We start from the raw sequence: 20,021 nt of genomic DNA on the forward strand, positions 1-20,021 counted from the left end.
TTTAATAATATTGTTGCATTTGTGGTCGCCCACAGTTTGCAGATATTAATGGACTGCTTTAAGTTGCGGCTGTCATCTCTTATATTGTGATGTTAGAGATGTAGTAATTAAGATAGGTTTTACAGGCTATACAGGCTAACATTACAAAAATTAAAAAACATATCATTACAAACAAAAAACGAAATTTTCCAAAAAAATAAATAAAAATGATTCCTATTCTAATAGCCTTTAAAAAAAAAAAAAAAAAAAAAAAAAACACCCCAAAATAAAAAAAGCCTAATCTAAAATAAACTTCCAAGGGCTCTTAAAATTTGAATCAGCCAATAGAATGACAGCTGCTTAAATCCTATTGGCTGATTTGAACAGCCAATAGGATTTTAGCAGCTCTAATTCCTATTGGTTGATTCAAATTTTTCAGCCAATAGGAATGCAAGGGACGACATCTTGGATCGCGTACCTTGCATTGAAGATTCAGTGTAAGGCGGCGACCGTATAAAGAGGATGCTCTGCGCCGGATGTCTTCAGGATCGCCCAGCTCCGTGCCACTGGGATCAAGATAGAAGATGCCGCCTGGATGAAGATTGAAGAGGTCACCTGGATGAAGACTTCTCGCTGCTTGGATGAGGACTTCGCCGCCGGGATGAAGATTGAAGAGGCCGTCTTGGATGAGGACTTCTCCGCCGGGATGAAGACCGTTCAAGCGGGACTTCAAAAACTGTAAGTGGATCGTCTTGGGGTTAATGTTAGGTTGTTTTAAGTTTTTTTTGGGTGGGTTTTATTTTTAGATTAGGGTTTGGGCAGTAAAAGAACTAAATGCCCTTTTAAGGGCAATGCCCATCCAAATGCCCCTTTCAGGGCAATGGGTGCTTAGGTTTTTTAGATAGTGGTGGGGTATTTGTATTTTTATTTCATAAACAGAGCTTATTTCTTTAGGGCAAGGCCCTACAAAAGGCCCTTTTAAGGGCCATTGGTAGTTTATTCTAGATTAGGTTTTTTATTTTGGGGTGTTTTTTTTTAATGGGTATTAGAATTTTTATTATTTTTGATAATTTGTTTGTTATTTTATGTAATGTATTTTTTTAGGGGTGTTTGATTTTCTTTTGTAGCAAAAAAGCTGTTTAACTTAGGGCAATGCCCTACAAAAGGCCCTTTTAAGGTCCCTTGGTAGTTTATTTTAGATTTGGCTTTTTTATTTTGGGGTGTTTTTTTTTTTAAAGGGTATTAGAATAGGAATATTTTTTTTTATTTTTAGTGTAAGGCAGGTTATGTTTTATTTCACAGGTAAGTTTGTATTTATTTTAACTAGGTGGTTAGTAAATAGTTAATAACTATTTACTAACTAGTCTACCTAGTTAAAATAAATACAAACTTAGCTGTGAAATAAAAATAAAACCTAAGATAGCTACAATATAACTATTAGTTATATTGTAGCTAGCTTAGGTTTTATTTCACAGGTATTTAGTTTTAAATAGGAATTATTTAGTTAATAATTGTAAGTTTAATTTAGATCTATTTTAATTATGTTAAGGTTAGGGTTACGTTAGGTTTAGGGGTTAATATAGTTTAATTTAGGTTGTTGCGATGTGGGGGGCTGGCGGTTTAGGGTTACGTTAGAGTTAGGGGTTAATAGTTTAATTTAGGTTGTTGCGATATGGGGGGGCTGGTGGCTTAGGGGTTAATAGGTTTATTTAGTGGTAGTGATGTGGGAGGCCAGAGGTTTAGGGGTTAATAGCTTTATTTAGTTACGGCGATGTCGGGGAGTGGCGTAATAGAGGTTAATATAATATATAGTGAGGACGATGTTGGGGTGCAGTGAAATTGGGGTTAATAACTTTTTAGTATAGTGGCGGCAATATTGGGAGCAGCAGATTAGGGGTTAATACCTTTAGGTGGCGGGGATATCGGGAGTGGCAGATTAGGGGTTAATAACTGTAGGCAGGCGTCGGCGATGTCGGGGACAGCAGATTAGGGGTGTTAAGAGGTGGAGTTTATGTTAGAGTGTTGGGTTTAAACTGTATTTTCTTTTTCCCCATATACATCAATGGGGTTGCGTTATGGAGCTTTTCTTTCCGCGATCGCAGGTGTTAGTTTTTTGTTTCCCTGCTCTCCCCATTGATGTCTATGGGGAAAGTATGCACGAGCATGTCAAATCAGTGCTTGTTTTTGGTGCGGTATGGAGCTTAAAAACCCCATATCGCACGCACAAGCCGGGTTTTTTAAAACTTGTAATGGCAGCGATATAGGGGATTAAATAACGCCACTTTTGTTGCGTTAGTTAATTTCCCTATAGCGCTCAAAACTCGTAATCTAGCTGAAAGTGAACATAGAGTGCACAATAATTTAGGACAAATTGCAGGAGCTATTGCTTCCAAAATTTCAATTCTGCGCCTAAATGTTTAATTCTTTAACATACTGTATATAAAATAATTCTTTGTGTCCCCTGTCTGGTTGCTCATTATTCCGAATGGAAACTTAGTTTTAATTAATGTAATAGCAGAGTACTTTACCTTTTTTCTTTTAAACTTTTACTCTACATAAATAATATTAGATATCTGAAACCTTATGATAGCAGCATGTCTGTGTGTGCATAAAGCATTTAAACGGATTAAAATAATGTAAAAAATGACATGGTAGCTATATCGTTCCATTAGAAATTAATTTATTTGATTAAAGGACATTATCGTAAAACAATTACATGCTCTGATTTAATAGAGCATGTGATTTTAAAGCTAGCAACCCTATTATGGTATGGGCTAGATTACAAGTGAGGCACAAACGGTTTTGCGCTAGCGTAATCATATTTTTGCGAGCCATTTACTTTTTGCTGAAATTACAAGTGGAGCGGAATCGCGATTGCGCTAGCGCAATTACCCTTTACGTTTCAATCCTTACCGCGATCTCAGAGCTGTGGTTAACTGTTTTCTGAAACAAAGTTTCACAAAACACTCCAAAATACATTACAAGTACAGTTACACTTGTATTAGCACTGTCTAATAAAAAAAATAGCAACGATTGTATATAAGTGCACCAGAAGGATTACCAACGGCACACTGAGACAAACAAGGGGGAGCACACCAATTAATAATACAATAATAGGATTCCTAATATATCTAAATATATATGCATATGCACATACCTAGACAAATATGCGCATATGTAGATATAAATGTGACTGTATAAGTGTGATGTAGCGATTTAGAGCGCTACAAATTTAGTCTAGCAATATAAAGTGCAACAATATAAGGTGCAAACAATGGTATGTGTAATGTAACAATGCCAATATCCAATGTGGATAATATAAAAATAGGTATAATGTGACAGTGTCAATATCTAGTAAGGATAGGAGAGAGAGGCAATGTATGAAAAATCACTACATCAAGCATATAATAGTATAAAAAACAAAAACAATTAAGCACAATAGGAGTAAATTCACAAATGTGTAAACAAGGTATAATATAGAAATATATCCTTGTATAATAGAAATGTGCAGTAAAGTGTTCCTTTAGTCAGATCATGATCCACAAACCAAAACCCAGTAGGTATACAAGCTGTCAAAGTGGATGAAAGACCCAGCGATTCGGCTCTCCAGTTGTAGGGATCCTGAGTCCCAAACGATACTACAGATATATGAAAGAGAAGAAATGGAGGCGCTTAAGGAAAGCCTGAGGAAACGGTGCTGTGCCACTGAGAAACGCGTTGCTGTTTTAAAGCATTTTATTAAACCTTTTATATCTCATCTCACTACTGCATCTTATCTTTTCTTGGATTGTTGATTGGTTGCTGAGTGCTATCTGTGGCTTCTAGTGGAATCTCTGGACTTCCGTACTTGGTGGGACGAGGATTACCCCTGATCCAGTTGTGCCTGAGAGTCTGCCGGACGACTTTTTGGCTCCGGCTTGCCTGTATAGCACATATTTGCCTATCATCATGTGAGTAGGATTGACTCCTTTATCTATATTACTATTTGGTTTGACCAGCTGATTTGCACTATGTGGCACCCTCTATCTTTTGTATTCTAGAATCTACTGTGTTTTGGCGTGACACTTTAGAGGAGCTGCCTGGAGGTGTGAGACTTTCCTGTCATCGACTTGAGTCTTTCATCTCACCTAAGGACCCTTATTTACATTCTGGACTGTGGTTTATTAATAGTCTTGGATTTTTTATTTTAGTTTATGTCACTAGCTGATCTGTGATATTAACATTTGTTTTTCCTGTTTTTATTTACTTATTATTTTTTATATATTGTTTATATTTATATATTTTTATTTTTCATCTTTTATTTTTTATTATATTATTTATTTCTGGGTCCTATTTTGTTTTTGTTACTTATCTACATATAGCTCTCTATGAGATTGTTAGTACTCTGAACGCTTGGCGCCTCAAATAGATATTAGCTTGGTTTAGCATTTGTGTAACCTAGCAATTGTGTACCCCAGCATATCTTGTGTATCATTAAATTTAAAAACAGGTTTAATATGAACCAAAACCTGAACAAAACGGTGAATATCAGGAAGTTAAGCAATCTTTGTATGAAATAAGACAGAAACAGCAGAAAAATTGTACTTCCAAAGAATTTGCAGACACAACGTTAGTCCAAACCATCCTGAAGAAACTGTAAAATCCTAGAAATTCTAAAAGAATGCCAAGAATAATCATGAGTTGAACATCATGAAATATAGGTTTTCCAAACCCGAAAATAAAATCTCCTAGAAACAGACTTATGAGCTTGTATCATAGTGCTAATTACTGAGTCAGTGAAACATCTATTACTAAATACTTAAGCGTTTAATTTCCAAACCTTCAAATTTAGACATTTGAGATCCTATGGAAAAAACGGCCCCTGAAACAGAAGGTCTGGCCTTAAAGGAAGTGGCCAAGGCTGGCAACTCAACATCCTGACAAGGTCTGCATACCAAAACCTGAGAGACCAAGCTGGAGCTATCAGAAACACATAAAAAAAGTTCATTATGATCTTGAAGATCGCCCTTGGAAAACGAACCAGAGGCGGAAAAAAGTTAAGCAGGTTGGTAAAAAACAAAGAACCGCTAGAGCATCCACTATCTCCGCCTGAGGATCCTTGGACTTGTAAAAGAATCTGCAAAACTTCTTGTTTAGACAAGAGACCTTCAGATCTATGTCTGGAAGACCCCACATCTGTACAAGATGAAAAAAACACATCTGAGAGGAGAGCACTCCCCCAGATATAAAGTCTGATGGCTGTGATAATCCCCTTCCCAATTGTCTACACCTGAGAGATGAATCGCAGAAATTAGACAAGAGTTGGATTCCGTCCAAGAAAGTATCCAAGATACTTCCTCCATAACTGAAGGACTTCGAGTCCCTCCTTGATGATTGACAAATATTGATTGGTAACCTCGCCTCCTGAGATTTCCAAACCCCTAGTGCTGTCAGAGACTCTCAGACAGCTCCCCCAACTGAAAAACTTGCATCTGTTGACAATACAATCCAGGTAGGGATGAACAAATGAGGCCCCTGAACAATAAGGTGATGGTCCAATCACCAAATCAGGGAGAAAAAAGTGTTGGAATTTAAGTATACCAGTTGTGATAACTGAAAATAATCCCTGCACCTATTGTGCAACATGCAAAGCTTTAGAGGCCCCAAATGAAAAAGAGCAAAGAGGATCGCACCTGATGCTGCAGCCATGAGACCAAAAACTTCCATGCACATTACCATTGAAGGAGACTGAGGGTTTAGACAAACTAAAATTAACTTAATTTGTCTGTAGTCTATCAGAGAAAGAATAATAGACACTAAAATGTATCTGGAAACCTAAAAAGGCGACCCTTGTCTAAGGAATCAAGAAACACTATTGTAAATTGATCCTCCAACCATGTCTTGAGAAAACCACACTAGTTGTTTCAAGTGAGATTCTGCTGAATGAAAAGATTAAAGCTAGCAATAAATATCATACAAATAAGGAAACACCGCAATACCCTGCTCTCTGAATACAGATAGAAGGGCAACAAGAATATTTGAAAAGAATCTCTGAGCTGCCACTAGCCCAAAAGGACGAGCGGCAAATTAGTAATGCTTATCTAGAAAAGAGAATTTCAGAAAACAATAGTGGTTTGAATGAATTGAAAATAAACGTCCTGGGGGGCGGAGCTAGCTCTGCATCTGAGCGGTTGCACTACACATCAGCTCCGGCTATATTTAGAAAACTTTAAGCATTCTTGACTGCTCAGAGCAGACAAATTGTCCCTAAAAGGGGACTGATTGTTGGGGGAAACATATCAGGCAATGGTTACAGCGTAGGATGCTAGCTTAGTGGAACTTACCATCTCCCATACCCATCAAGATCAAAGCAGTGCACAAGAGGAAGACGCCATCTTTTCTTCACCTCCGGGTAACATTGCCTACTATTTACAGATTACCTCTCAATGCTCAAGGGGAAGCCGGAGGCTCTGACTTAGACGGCTGTAAGTTTACCAAGCAGCGGCCTTACTATCTTGCACATTCCCCTCCCGGTAACCCGGATTATGAAGCTGCAATCCAATAACTAAGTAATACTGGCAGTCTTTAGCTAAGAGTTGCTTACCAGATATGGCAGCCTATCTGAACCCATTATCCCCTCAGTATGGATGGACATATCTACAATGTAGTCATCAAAGACCTGTCAAGGGAACTTGAACAAAAAATGGACGGGTGCTTTGAAGGTTTGCTCCAATCACTATACCCAGGGCTCGCAAGCAGCGAAAATAGCTCAGAGGAATTTGAGACAACTTTACAGAACGCTGTCCCTAGCTCCCACACCCAGGTCCTTACCGATTCACCAACTAGATCAACAATGGACTATGTCGGTGTTGCAAGGGATGTACACGCGTTGGATTCACTTTTGATAGACCATTCCACTCTAGCAGCATCGACAGTGCCTGAAATGGCACTTCAGTCGTCCTCACAGTCTCACAGTCATGGAAAGTCTTCAGACACGTCGACGACATTACGCCTTGGATGTACAATAGCTTTGAGGAGATCTTCTCCAAAGAGAAATGATATGCATTGGTATAGCCACATCTACTTGAAAGATGGAAATCTCGGATGTAGACTTTCAGTGACCTCACTTTAGATGGCCCGGGAGAGCCTTATATCCTAGAACACTCTTTTATCCGTATAATACATACCTACAGAAGACTGGGATTGGGTAGACAGTCATATATCCCCACCTATCAGTTAGATGTGATCCTAAATATAGTAACTCAGTTATGCAGGGTATTGCTCAGTCCTCAGATGTGTTCAAATTGGAAGCTATTTTTTTACCATTGTTAATGTATTGTATTGAACTTGTTTGTGATTTGGCCCATGGGACAATGATACCTAATATTACGACCTAATAGTCAGAAGAGTGAGGTATTATACTGCCCCAGGCAATATAAACCTGGTTTTAAACCTTTAAAAACTTAAAGGGCCACTAAACCCAAAATCTTTCTTTCATGATTCAGATAGAGAATACAAATTTAAACAACATTACAATTTACTTCTATTATGTATTTTGCTTCATTTTTTAGATATCCTTAGTTGAAGAAAAAGCAATGCACATGATGAGCCAATCACACGAGGCTTCTATGTGCAGCAACCAATCAGCAGCTACTGAGCATATCTAGATATGCTTTTCAGCAAAGAATATCAAGAGAATAAAACACATTAGATAATAGAAGTAAATTAGAAAGATGTTTAAAATTGCATTCTCATTCTAAATCATGAAAGAAAAAATGTGGGTTTCATGGCCCTTTAAAGTTTTATTTCAGTATTAGTTAAGTGTGCCCAGATTACAGAACTTATTTAGAGATCTCCTACTATTGTATTGTAATTAAACAGTTAGGTCTATGTGGTTATTATTCCTTGGGTCTATGTATATGTGTTAAGAATGAGTAGAGAAGGTTTATCTGCTCAGTAGTGTTGTAAAAGATTCTCGTCTACCTAGATAGCATTATTTATAGCTTTGTCATACCATGTTGTAAGCCAACATCTTAAAGGGCGAGATATCCAACTCATCCCAGTAAAAATGCCACTATTGAGCATCACAATTTAAAACTCAAGATACCTCATATATGCTGATATGAGACTGCAGTAAAGTTTATTTAAGGTACTATAATTAATATGTATGTTGTGTTCTTTGGTTCATATGTGTATCTACATATGAGTTTAGAAACTGCCTTTGCTTGATAAAGGAGACATTAAAAGAGACCATAACCCAGTCACACTATAAATTAGTATGTTAACAGGCTCTCAAGCTATATTGGCTATATTGTACTGTTATTCACAGATATTTGTTATTTCTGTAGTAATTAGCACAATTTGTCCTTTAGAATTCAAGCATAGGAGTTACTCTGTCCAATGGTTCATTGTCATGCTTTTTATATCTTTTTCTAATATCCTGAAACTCATCATACTGTTAGGGGAGTTGTACCTCCGTCACCCACGTTTTTAAACCCCAAAGTCCATAAGACAGAATCCGCCTCCACCACCCCCACCCTCACATCTTTGTAGCGGTGCTTACCCGCTGCTGAACTACCCCCCCGTATTGCCTGTCAGCACATTGACCCAAGTTTTCACTTAGCTAGTAGTTAATCCTGATACGTTGTTGCTTTTTAAGTGCCTTGATATAGTCTGCTTTTCTACAGTATCTTACTCCTATCTCATACTAGACATGTTTTTATCAGGACAATAGAATTGTAAGGGTCATGCTTGTAGCTACAAAGCTTTATACTTATCCTATATTAGCTAGCCTAACAGCCATTATAATAGCTACCTTCATTACCAAATATATATTTATTTAAAACAAGGTTTCTAGACTTTTGTGCAACAACATGACTCATAATAACTTTGTACTTTTTCTATTTATATGGTTGTATCACTGTTTTGACTATTACTTTTTAACTACTCATGTCTGTTAAATGTCCACTCGTATTGAAATCGAACCTCAATAAAAAATCAATTAAACGAAAATAAGCGTCCTGTAAGTCTATTGTGGACATGAAGTAACCTTGCTAAACAGAAAGGCAGAATAGTACCTATAGTCACCATCTTGAAAGTTGAAACTCTTACAAAACCATATTAAAATTTCAGATCCAGAATTGGTCTGAACAATTTTTTTTTTTAGGACAATGAATAGAAACCCAAACTCCATTCCTGTAGAGGAACTGGAACCATCACCTCTGAAAACTCTAAATCTGAAACACAATTCAGAAAAACCTGAGCTTTCACAGGAATTGTTATAACATGGAAAATAATCTTCCCATGGGTTTTTTTTATTCTGAAACCCATTCGATACTCCTGAAAAAACAATATTCTGAATCCACTGATTTGAACAGAAACTGTCCAAATGTGTTGAAATAAATTTAATCTGCCCTCCCACCAGTAGAACTGGTTAAAAGGCTGCACCTTCATGCAGTCTTAGGGGCTGAAATTAGTTTAATTATAAGGCTTGGAATAATTCAAATTCAGAAAAAAATCTAAAATCAGAGCCAGAGGCCTTAATAGAATTAAAAAACAATTGGGAGCTTAAAAATTACCCTTAGGTTTCTTATTTTGGGGCAGAAAAGACTCCCTTTCCTCCAGAAATAGAGAAGAAAATAAAATCCAATAGAAAATCTTAAACAAATTACTATCCTAAAATAATAAGATAGTAATCTAAATTTAAACACCATATCAGGGATTTAGGCCATAAAACTTTTCTAGTAAAAATGGCTAAAAACAAAGATTTAATATCAGTTAAAATGACATAAAATATAGCATCATAAATTAAATGATTAGCATGTTGAAGTAAAAGAACAATGCTTAGACAAATCAAGATCTGATAATAAAACTGTCCACCCAAAAAAGTTGAAACAGCCGTAAAAATGGCAGGTCAACAAACATGGCCAATATGTTAATATATGCTTCTCTTAAGATAGGAAACAAAGATCCTTAAAAGAACAAATTTCTTCCATAGGATAGAAGTACGTTCGGCAAGAGAAGAAATAGTCCCACCTTTAGAGACTTTTACCTAAAAACACTAAATTAGCCATATGTAAAGGATATAGCTTTAAAAACCTAGAAGAAAGGTAAAAAGAAGCACTAAGTTTAGATTCCTTACTAAACATATGATAAATAGCATCTAGAATAAGAAAAAAAATCAAGAGTTACCTCAGAAGCTTAAAAAAACAGAATTCAAACATTTGCTATTCCTGTTATCAAGAGGACTAGATTCCTCAATACTCAAAGTAAACAATACTTAATACTTAATAAAGAATGAATACATTGAATTGAAAGTTTAATTTATCAAAATCAGTCTCTGAAATAGGATCCTCTGAGTCAGAGAAAACCACATCAGCAGAAATACTACAGTATGCTGTCGATCAATACAAACTTCAAAGGTTTATGAACAGTTAGGAGAGATTGTTTACGTTAATTTGAAGGTGGAATAGCAGTCATAGCCTTCTCTATGTCTTTTGCAATATAATCCCTTATATCAACAGTAATATCATGTACATTAGACTGTGAAGGTAAAACAGTAGATGTATATGTACTATAGAAACATTATCAGTATGAATAATACAACATAACAAGTGCCACATATTTGAGCTGAAGAAATAAAATCAGCTAATTAAAAAATATACACACATAGCTTTGGTAGAAATTGTGTACAAGCAGCATAGTTTCTACAGTAACATCAGAGGCAAGATCAGTTTGAGACATCTTGAAAAATGTAACAAAAAAGAAAAAATAACATTTAAACAAAATATCCAATTTCCAGAAAATAGCAGTTTCAGGAATGGGAAAAAATGTTTATATGAAAAACAAAAGCAAATATCATAGCCCTCTGTAACAAATAAAAACAGAGAGACAAAAAAGGGAGAGACTTAATGTAACAAAATTTTTGGCGCCAAAGATGACGCAAATGCTGAGAAAAAAACTTTTGCCGCCAAGGTTAACTGGAAATTACACGATTCGCGTCATAACAGGCGCAACTTTGCGCCCCAAAAATTTGCCTCAACAAAGACGCAAGAAATGATGTGACTCGAGTCACAACATAGCAACTTCCACGCCAAAAAAAATTGCGCCAAGAATGACGCAATAAATAGAATAATTTTGCGCCATCGCGAGCCTAATTTGCCTGCGAAAATTTGAAAAAAACAAGACCGAAGTTACAACTAACTGGAACCTCAGGTAAGAAAAAAATTACTAAATTTCTCCCAAACATATTTTTCCATGCTGATGTTGTTAGACTGCAAAGGGAAATGAACATAGACCTGACTCATGGCAAATATATGCAATATATATTTAAAACTTTAAAAATAGAAAGTGCCAAACATAGCTGAGAGTGTCTTAAAAAAAAGATATATACTTACCTGAAGACACCTATCCACATATAGCAGACAGCCAAACCAGTACTGAAACATATCAGCAGAGGTGTAATGGTAGAGGAGTATAATGTCGATCTGTAAAGGGAGGCAGAGATGAATCCCCACGACCGAATTTACAGAGAGCCTTAGAATAGATTTCCCATAGGTGAAAACATAGCATCATCAGGCAATACTCCCTTCACATCCCTCAGACAAACACTCAGCTAGATTACGAGTTTTGAGCGATATAGGGAAATTAATGACCTCCACAAAAGTGCCGATATTTAACCTCCCTATAGCGCTGCTATTACAGGTTTTGTATAACCCGGATTGCGCGGGCGATATAGTTGCGTTGAGCTCCATACCTCACCCAAATACAAGCAGTGTTTTAACGTGCACGAATTCTATGGGGAAAGAAAAAGTTACGTTTAAACCTAACACCCTAACATAAAAACCACGTCTAAACACCCCTAATCTGCTGCCCCTAACATCGCCGCCACCTAAATAAAACTATTAACCCCTAATCTGCCGGCACCTACATTACAGTCATTAAAACCTTATCTGCCGCCACTATACTAAAGTTATTAACCCCTAAACCTTTGGCCTCCCACATCACTAACACTAAATAAATAAATATATTAACACCTAACCCTAAGCATAACCCTAACCCTAAAGTAACCCTAAGCCTAAATCTAACCCTAACCCCTCCTAACTTAAATATAATTAAAATAAATCTAAACTAAACTTACAATTATTACCTAAATAATTCCTATTTAAAACTAAATACTTACCTGTAAAAATAAAACTAAGCTAGCTACTATATAACTAATATAACCCCCAACAGTAAAACCCACCACCCACCCAACCAAACCCCCCCCCAAATAAAAACCTTTCTAAATAATCCTAAGCTAACCATTGCCCTGAAAAGGGCATTTGGATGGGCATTGCCCTTAAAAGGGCATTTAGCTCTTTTACATTGCCCAAACCCTAAGCTAAAAATAAAACCCACCCAATAAACCCTTAAAAAACCTAACACTAACCCCCGACTATCCACTTACAGTTTTCGAAGACCGGGCATCCATCCTCATCCAGGCGGCAGAAGTCTTCATCCAAGCGGGTAGAAGTCCTCATTGAAGCCGGCTTCATCCAGACGGCATCTTCTATCTTCTTCCATCCGGCGCGGAGTGGGTCCATCTTCAAGGCATCCAGCGCGGAGCATCCTCTTCTTACGATCGCCGCTGGAAAATGAAGTTTCCCTTTAAGTGACGTCATCCAAGATGGCGTCCCTTACATTCCGATTGGCTGATAGAATTCTATCAGCCAATAGGAATTAAAGGGGAAAAAATCCTATTGGCTGTTGCAATCAGCCAATAGGATTGAGCTTTCATCCTATTGGCTGATTGGAACAGCCAATAGAATGAGAGCTCAATCCTATTGGCTGATTGAATCCAGCGGCGATCGTAAGAAGAGGATGCTCCACGCCGGATGTCTTGAAGATGGACCCGCTACACACGGATGGATGAAGATAGAAGATGCTGTCTGGATGAAGACTTCTGCCTGCTTGGATGAAGAATTCTGCCGCCTGGATGAGGATGGATGTCCGGTCTTCGAAAACTGTAAGTGAATCGTCAGGGGTTAGTGCTAGGTTTTTTTAAGGGTTTATTGGGTGGGTTTTATTTTTAGCTTAGGGTTTGGGCAATGTAAAAGAGCTAAATGCCCTTTTAAGGGCAATGCCCATCTAAATGCCCTTTTCAGGGCAATGATTAGCTTAGGTTTTTATTTGGGGGGTTTGGTTGGGTGGGTGATGGTTTTTACTGTTGGGGGGTGTTTGTATTTTTTTTTTTTACAAGGAAAAGAGCTGATTTCTTTGTGGCAATGCCCCGCAAATGGCCCTTTTAAGGACCATTGGAAGTTTGGTGTAGGCTAGGGAGTTTTTTTTATTTTGGGGGGCTTTTTTATTTTGATAGGGCTATTAGGAGTAATTCGTTTTTATTTTTGATAATTTTATTTTATTTTTTATTTTGTGTAATTTAGTGTTTATTTTTTTGTAATTTTAGATAATTGTATTTTATTAATTTTATTTAATTTTATTGTAATGTTAGGTTTTAGTGTAAGGCAGGTTAGGTTTTATTTTACAGGTAAATTTTGTATTTATTTTAACTAGGTAGTTAGTAAATAGTTAATAACTATTTACTAACTAGTCTACCTAGTTAAAATAAAAAAAATAAAAACTTAGCTGTGAAATAAAAATAAAACCTAAGATAGATACAATGTAGTTTTAAATAGGAATTATTTAGGTAAGGTTTAATTTAGATTTATTTTAATTATATTTAAGTTAGGGGGTGTTAGGGTTAGACTTAGTCTTAGGGTTACGTTAGGGTTAGGGGTTAATAGTTTATTTTTAGTATATTTCGTTGTGGGGGGCTTGCGGTTTAGTTTTTAATAGGTTTATTATAGTGGCGGTGTGGGCGGACTGCAGATTAGGGGTTAATAATATTTAAATAGTGTTTGCGACGTAGGAGGGCGGCGGTTTAGGGGTTAATAGGTTTATTATAGTGGTGGAATAGGGGTTAATAATTTTTTTAAGTGGCCGCGATGTCCGGAGCCTCGGTTTAGGGGTTAATAGGTCGTTTATGGGTGTTTAGTGTACTTTGTGACAGTTTAGTTATGAGTTTTATGTTACAGCTTTGTAGCATAAAACTCATAACTACTGACTTTAGATGACGGTACGGATCTTGTCATTTTAGGCTGTAACGCTCACTTTTTGGCCTCACAGCAAAACTCGTAATACCGGCGCTATGGGAGTCTCATTGAAAAAGGAGTTTAAAAGTGCCGTACTGACGTTGCGTGACGGCCAAAAAGGTGTGCGGTACACCTATTCTGACAAGACTTGTAATAGCGGTTTTAGGGAAAAAGCAGTGTTATAAAGCATAACGATGCTTTTTCACTCATAATGCAAAACTCGTAATCTAGCTGACTGTACTTTGAGAGGAACTGGGCTTCAAAATGCTTAGAAGCGCCTTTTCACGACTTGCTTCATCATCCTCCAACGAAGTATGAGTGAGTTGGGAGGTGTATTTATAGGCATTTTGAGGTTTGGGAAACTTTTCCCCCTCCAGGTAGGAATTTATATCCCATACGTCACTAGCTCATGGACTCTTGCCACTTACATGACAGAAACATTAATATATATATATATACACACATATAGACATACAGTATATACTGTATAAGTGCATTATAGCCCTTTGAAATTATGTAGATGAAAACATGATAAAACATATGTATGCAATAGTGATATGTGCATTTACTGTAAATATTTCACATTTGCTAATGCTAATATGCTATGTTGTTTGCGCGATGGGTGTTTGTTTTATCAACATTTTTTTTTTCTTTCCATTGACTTCTTTGGGGAATGCGAAAAGGTGATGGTCTTTGCGTGATTTCGGGTGTTAGGTTTTTTCCAACACTTCTTGTTCTCCTTTTGTCTCTATGGGGGAATACATGCACGCGTACACAAAAACTTAAGTTTGGTTTTTCGCGCTATTCGGGTGAACATTAGCGGAAAACGTCTTTGGTTTTTTTGGAACTTGTAATACAAACACAACACGACAAGGGCAAAAATGAAAATCCGCAAGGATTTTTCACTTATGCAAAAAAAAAAAATAGTAGAGGTACCACTCCGAACCTGCAGAGCGGGAAACTGCCGCTGAACCAATCAGCAGTGCTAGTTACACAGCTGGGTCATGTGACTAGCGCAACGGATTGGATCAGCAACAGTTTCTGATTTGTGAAGGTTAATCACATAGCATTGCAGGGCTGCGAGTCTTACAATTATCCGCTCCAACAAAATCGAACGTGTAATTTTATGACCATAATGTGCATTTAAATGTTTCTGTAGAATGAAGAAACCAATAGATTTTTTGGACTATGTAGTCGGTGCCATCATCATGAGAGAAAAAGGATATGTGAATTTGTTAACAATAAATGGGTTGGATAGAGCATTTTCAACAACCTTCCATTTTACTTCTATTATCAATTTTGCTTAGTTCCCTTTTGTTGAAGGTTAATCCTTGGTTTGCTAAGGAGCGTGCACGTGTCTTTAGCCATCTGGCAGCAGCGTTTGCGACAATGCTGATAGCAATGTTACACACTGTTGTAAATGCTGCTCCCATAGAATACTAAACACTTGAACACACTCCTAAGCCTCTGTGAGCCTACCTAGGTTTACTCTTCAACAAAGGATACCAAGAAAACAAAGCTAATTTTATTAGAAATAGATTTGGAAAGTTGTTCATGCTGTATCTGAATCATGAATGTTAATTTTGACTTTAATATCAGGGGAGTTTTATACTTACAAGCTTATTTGCATTGCACTTGTGACTGGTACAACAAAATGAGCATTGAGCACAGCATGTGATTTGCTGTTTTATGAATTTCAGTGCAATCTGATAATTACTTTTACTTAACATAAGTCTGATTCAGCTTATCAGATTCCTTATTGAACTTGATCTCACTGTGAAAGGATTATGTTTACTAAAACCTAAAACAACCACAGATGTTTAAGACTCTGTGCCATAAAAGAAACCGGCAAATGTGTTTAACCCTTTGAGTACTAAGCACTTTCCCACCTGGGTGCTAAGATTTTTTAATGTGTGTTTTATTTTTTTATTTTTTGAACAATTTTTTTTTAAATCTATTTTGTATTTTTTTCAGACCCCCAATACTTACACCGTTGGAAAGGTTAGGCGATTACCTTTCCAATGGTGGGTCTTAGGGGTATGTAGATGCCTGAGATACGGGCTTCTAAGCAGCATGCCCCCTGCTCCTATACTTAACATTGTTCAGTATAAATAAAGTTGTGCGGTGACGTTATTGCGCGTGACGTCACCACGCTAAACGGGAAGCCCCGGCAATGCCTGTCACTCTACAGGCACGATTGCCGGGGTAAAAGCTGGTGGGAGCCCCCAGACCTTCCTCAAGGTGGGAGAGTGCTAGTGACAGCTCTAAACCGTCATTAGCACCAGAGTGGGAAACTCTGTGACGGCTTAGAGCCGTCATTAGCACTTAAAGGGTTAAACAAAATGTATTTGATAACCTGTATTGTAATTTATACTGATACAGTGAGAGAGCTTAAAAATAATAAGTAAGAAAGTGTATAGTATATAATATTGCAATAATATAAATTAGAATTGTTTGAGCTTGGTAACAAAGAGCTGAGGATCTTTAAAGGTACATCAAACACTTTGAGATGCTAATATAAAATGATAAATCATATATTTATAAAAACTCTGCAATATACTTTCATTATTTATTTTGTCCCCTTTTCCTGTAATTCTGAGCTTTTCAGTTCCTGTTAGAAATGGAAGTGCAGAACAATGTAATATTCCTCACAGCCATTGGCTGCAAACTCTAGTAACCTATTTATAACTGTCCCTAATTGGCCACAGCAGAAAAGGTAACCTAAAAAAAAAGAAAATCTAAAAAAAAGTCTATCCTCATATTACATAATGCAGAATTGTGTGACTTTTTTCCCCAGCATTTCCCTTTAATTTTAAAATATAAACACACAGGAAATTCAGCACTCTCTAGCAATCAAACAGTAATATTTAAAGCAAAACTGGGAGATTTAGTAGTATTTTGTGCCATATGGTTTAAGCCCAGGACCACATCAAGGTCCCTCCCCTCCTGGGACCCCCTAACCTGCACACACACAAAGCTTTCAAACAAAAATACTGTGAACCACCAGGGTGACACTGGCCCTTGCTACTGGAAACTGTAAAGCTGTCTGTAAGTATTCAGGGCTGTGGGTTTTACAGTGGCTTAAGATGTGCACCAGTCCGGAGCAAAGGAGACCAGGAACGTAAATTCCTCAAGTCTTCAAGAGGTGAATCTAAACTTTCATGATTCAGGTAGAACACACAATGTTAAATACATTTCCAACTAACTTCCATTATATAAATGTGCACAATCTTTTTGTATGCACACATAGAGCATGAAAACAACTTTATAATTTACTTATAGGGGCCGATTTAACAAGGGCTGAATGGCCCTGAATGTAACGTCGGAAACAGGAGTTAAGAAACTGCGGTCTTAAGACTGCTGCTCCTTAACTCATACACCTCATCTGAGGCGGTGGACATCAATCCGCCCGATCGCATACGATTTGGTTGATTGACACCCCCTGCTAGCGGCCGATTGGCCTCAAATCTGTAGGGGGCGGCATTGCACAAGCAGTTCACCAGAACTGCTTGTGCAATGATAATTGCCAACAGCGTATTCTGTCTGAATTTATCGATGTGCGGCAGAGATGATCGGCCCAATATTATCTAATTTTTCTCATTCCCTTGGTATCTATTGTTGAAAATCAGGAACATGCATTGGCCTGGAGCACTATATGGCAGCAATTTTGCAAAAATATTATACATAAGCCAGAGCACTAGATGGCAGCACTAGTTTCTGCAATTTAGTGGTCCAGACACTTACCTAAGTATCTCTACTAAAGATGTGCATTTGTTTTCTGATGAATGCACATTCGTCACAAAAAACGAAACCGAAAATGAAAATCCGAATTAATGCACCAACTAAAATGAAAGAAAACAAAAAATACTGACGAAATGAGTCAGTATTTATTTGTTTCCTTTATTTTTTTATAAAGTTTAAATACCTTAAAGTGCTGAAGAGCGCCTTAACCTGCTTGCCCGAGCCTCGACTGCGCTAACAGGAAGCTTACCTTGCTTGTTTCGAAAGAGTTACACTAAAGTTAGCAGCGCAGGTCCAGGGAGCCGAGAGTAATAAGCCAGGTGCTGGGCTCTGGCAAGAAAAGGATCGGGTTAGCGCACTCTCCAGCAGGTTAAGGTAAATATTGTGTAGCCTTTCAACTGTAGCTTTGAAGCATTTACGTTTGTGTAATGGAAATTCTGAATAGTGCAGGCAACAAATTTCCCGGATATCCGAAACAAAATTTTCTGGCCTGCACATCTCTAATCTTTACAACAAATAATACTATGGGAACAAATGTGTTGGTAGAAGCTCATTGAATTTGGAAACTTTTTTTTAAATCTATTGCTCAGTCTGAATAACTAAAGTCTCATATCCCTTTAAATAAATAGTTGTCTAGCTGTAAAGTATTGTTCTTATTGTTTCCTTTTACTAATCTTTAAATATACTTTGTTTTTGTGTGCTTTTCACCCGTATTGATTGTGTAATTTGTGTATTTTTAGGTCCCGTCAGCAGCATTTTAGTAAATCGCTATGGCAGCCGGCCCGTTGTTATGTTCGGAGGGCTTCTAAGTGGAATAGGAATGATAATAGCCACATTCAGCACCAGCATTATACAGCTCTACATATTTGTTGGTATTGTTGCAGGTAATTTAATTTTATCATTTTATTAACAATAATTTTAATGACTCCTTTAAAATGCATTAATTGTGACCAATCTTTCTCCCTTCTGCACAATGTAATGCAAAACATTATCCATTTCTGTGTAAGGAACTAACCGTTTCTGAGCACTAGTTCCATAAAGTGTACATAACCATAACATTATTAAAACCTTTTTCTGCTTTTGGAAGCTTTAACATCAGCATGGATTAGCTAACATGTCTGTACTGACGAGTGCAGTGTGTGTAGCTCTGCATATTGGAAAATCTTAGCGTAATGAATTTATCTAGAATAACTAACCAGCATAAAAAAATAAATTGGTTTGTTGGTCCATCCAGTGATTGGTTATAATTGTGAGCTCATTTCTAAAGTGACATTAAATTGCAAAAAGAAAATGCTCTGTTAGTAGTAATATGTTATTATTGTCTTGTTAGTTGCATATAATAATGCCTTTGCATATAACAATGGTTTAAATACATAGCTAAAGCCATCTCCAGAGCAGAATGCACTACTGGGAGCTAGCTGAATAAATCTAGTGAACCAATGACAAGAGGTATATGTGTGTAGCTTTCAGGTACTTACCAGCTGTTCCTGGTCGCTGCAAGCACTGAGGGTGAGTTCTTTGGTCTCGGTGTTCCACATGGAGGAACAGCAAGGCTCAAATCCAGCAGCTGCTAATGCAGCTCTCTAGCCACGCACAGCTGCACGCTGCCTAGATAGAACGATGTCCTAATTACTGGAACTCCCACCTGGAGGCTTCAGGTGTTGGAGTTCCTATAAAAGCTCACTCAGCCTTTCACTCTGAGCTGAGTTATTATCTTACCTACCTTGTTCCTGGAGTTTGGCATAGTTACCTGCATATGCTCTCCTGGTTCCTGAAAGCCCAACATACTTACCTTGTACCTGTGTATGCTTACCTTGTTCCAGAGACCAAGCATACTTACCTGATACCTGTGTATGCTCACCTTGTTCCAGAGACCAAGCCTAATTACCTTGTACCTGCGTATGCTCATCTTGTTCCTGAGACCAAGCATACTTGCCAAAAACCTGCGTATTCTCACCTTGTTCCTGAGCCCAAGCATACTTACCTTGTACCTGTGTATGCTCACCTTGTTCCAGAGCCAAGCATACTTACCTGATACCTGCATATGCTCACCTTGCTTCAGAAACCAAGCATACTTACCTTGCACCTGCTTATGCTCACCTGGTTCCTGAAAGCCAAGTAGGTTGCCTGATATCAGTTGATGCTTGTTCCTGAAGCTGTGCCTGCGCTACCTATCTGGTATTCAGTCTC

The 20,021-nt window shown here is 37.5% G+C and overlaps 1 protein-coding gene across 1 annotated transcript in view; it reads left to right on the forward strand.

Moving 5' to 3' along the window:
- LOC128666224 (monocarboxylate transporter 2) overlaps window positions 1-20,021 on the forward strand; it is a 130,061-nt gene that overhangs the window by 78,207 nt on the left and 31,833 nt on the right. Inside the window, exon 3 of the mRNA XM_053720691.1 lies at window positions 18,572-18,715. Within this exon, the coding sequence (XP_053576666.1) occupies window positions 18,572-18,715 (144 nt within the window). The remainder of the gene's footprint in view (window positions 1-18,571; window positions 18,716-20,021) is intronic.

This window comes from Bombina bombina, chromosome 7, assembly GCF_027579735.1.
Source record: "Bombina bombina isolate aBomBom1 chromosome 7, aBomBom1.pri, whole genome shotgun sequence".
Lineage (NCBI taxonomy): Eukaryota > Metazoa > Chordata > Amphibia > Anura > Bombinatoridae > Bombina > Bombina bombina.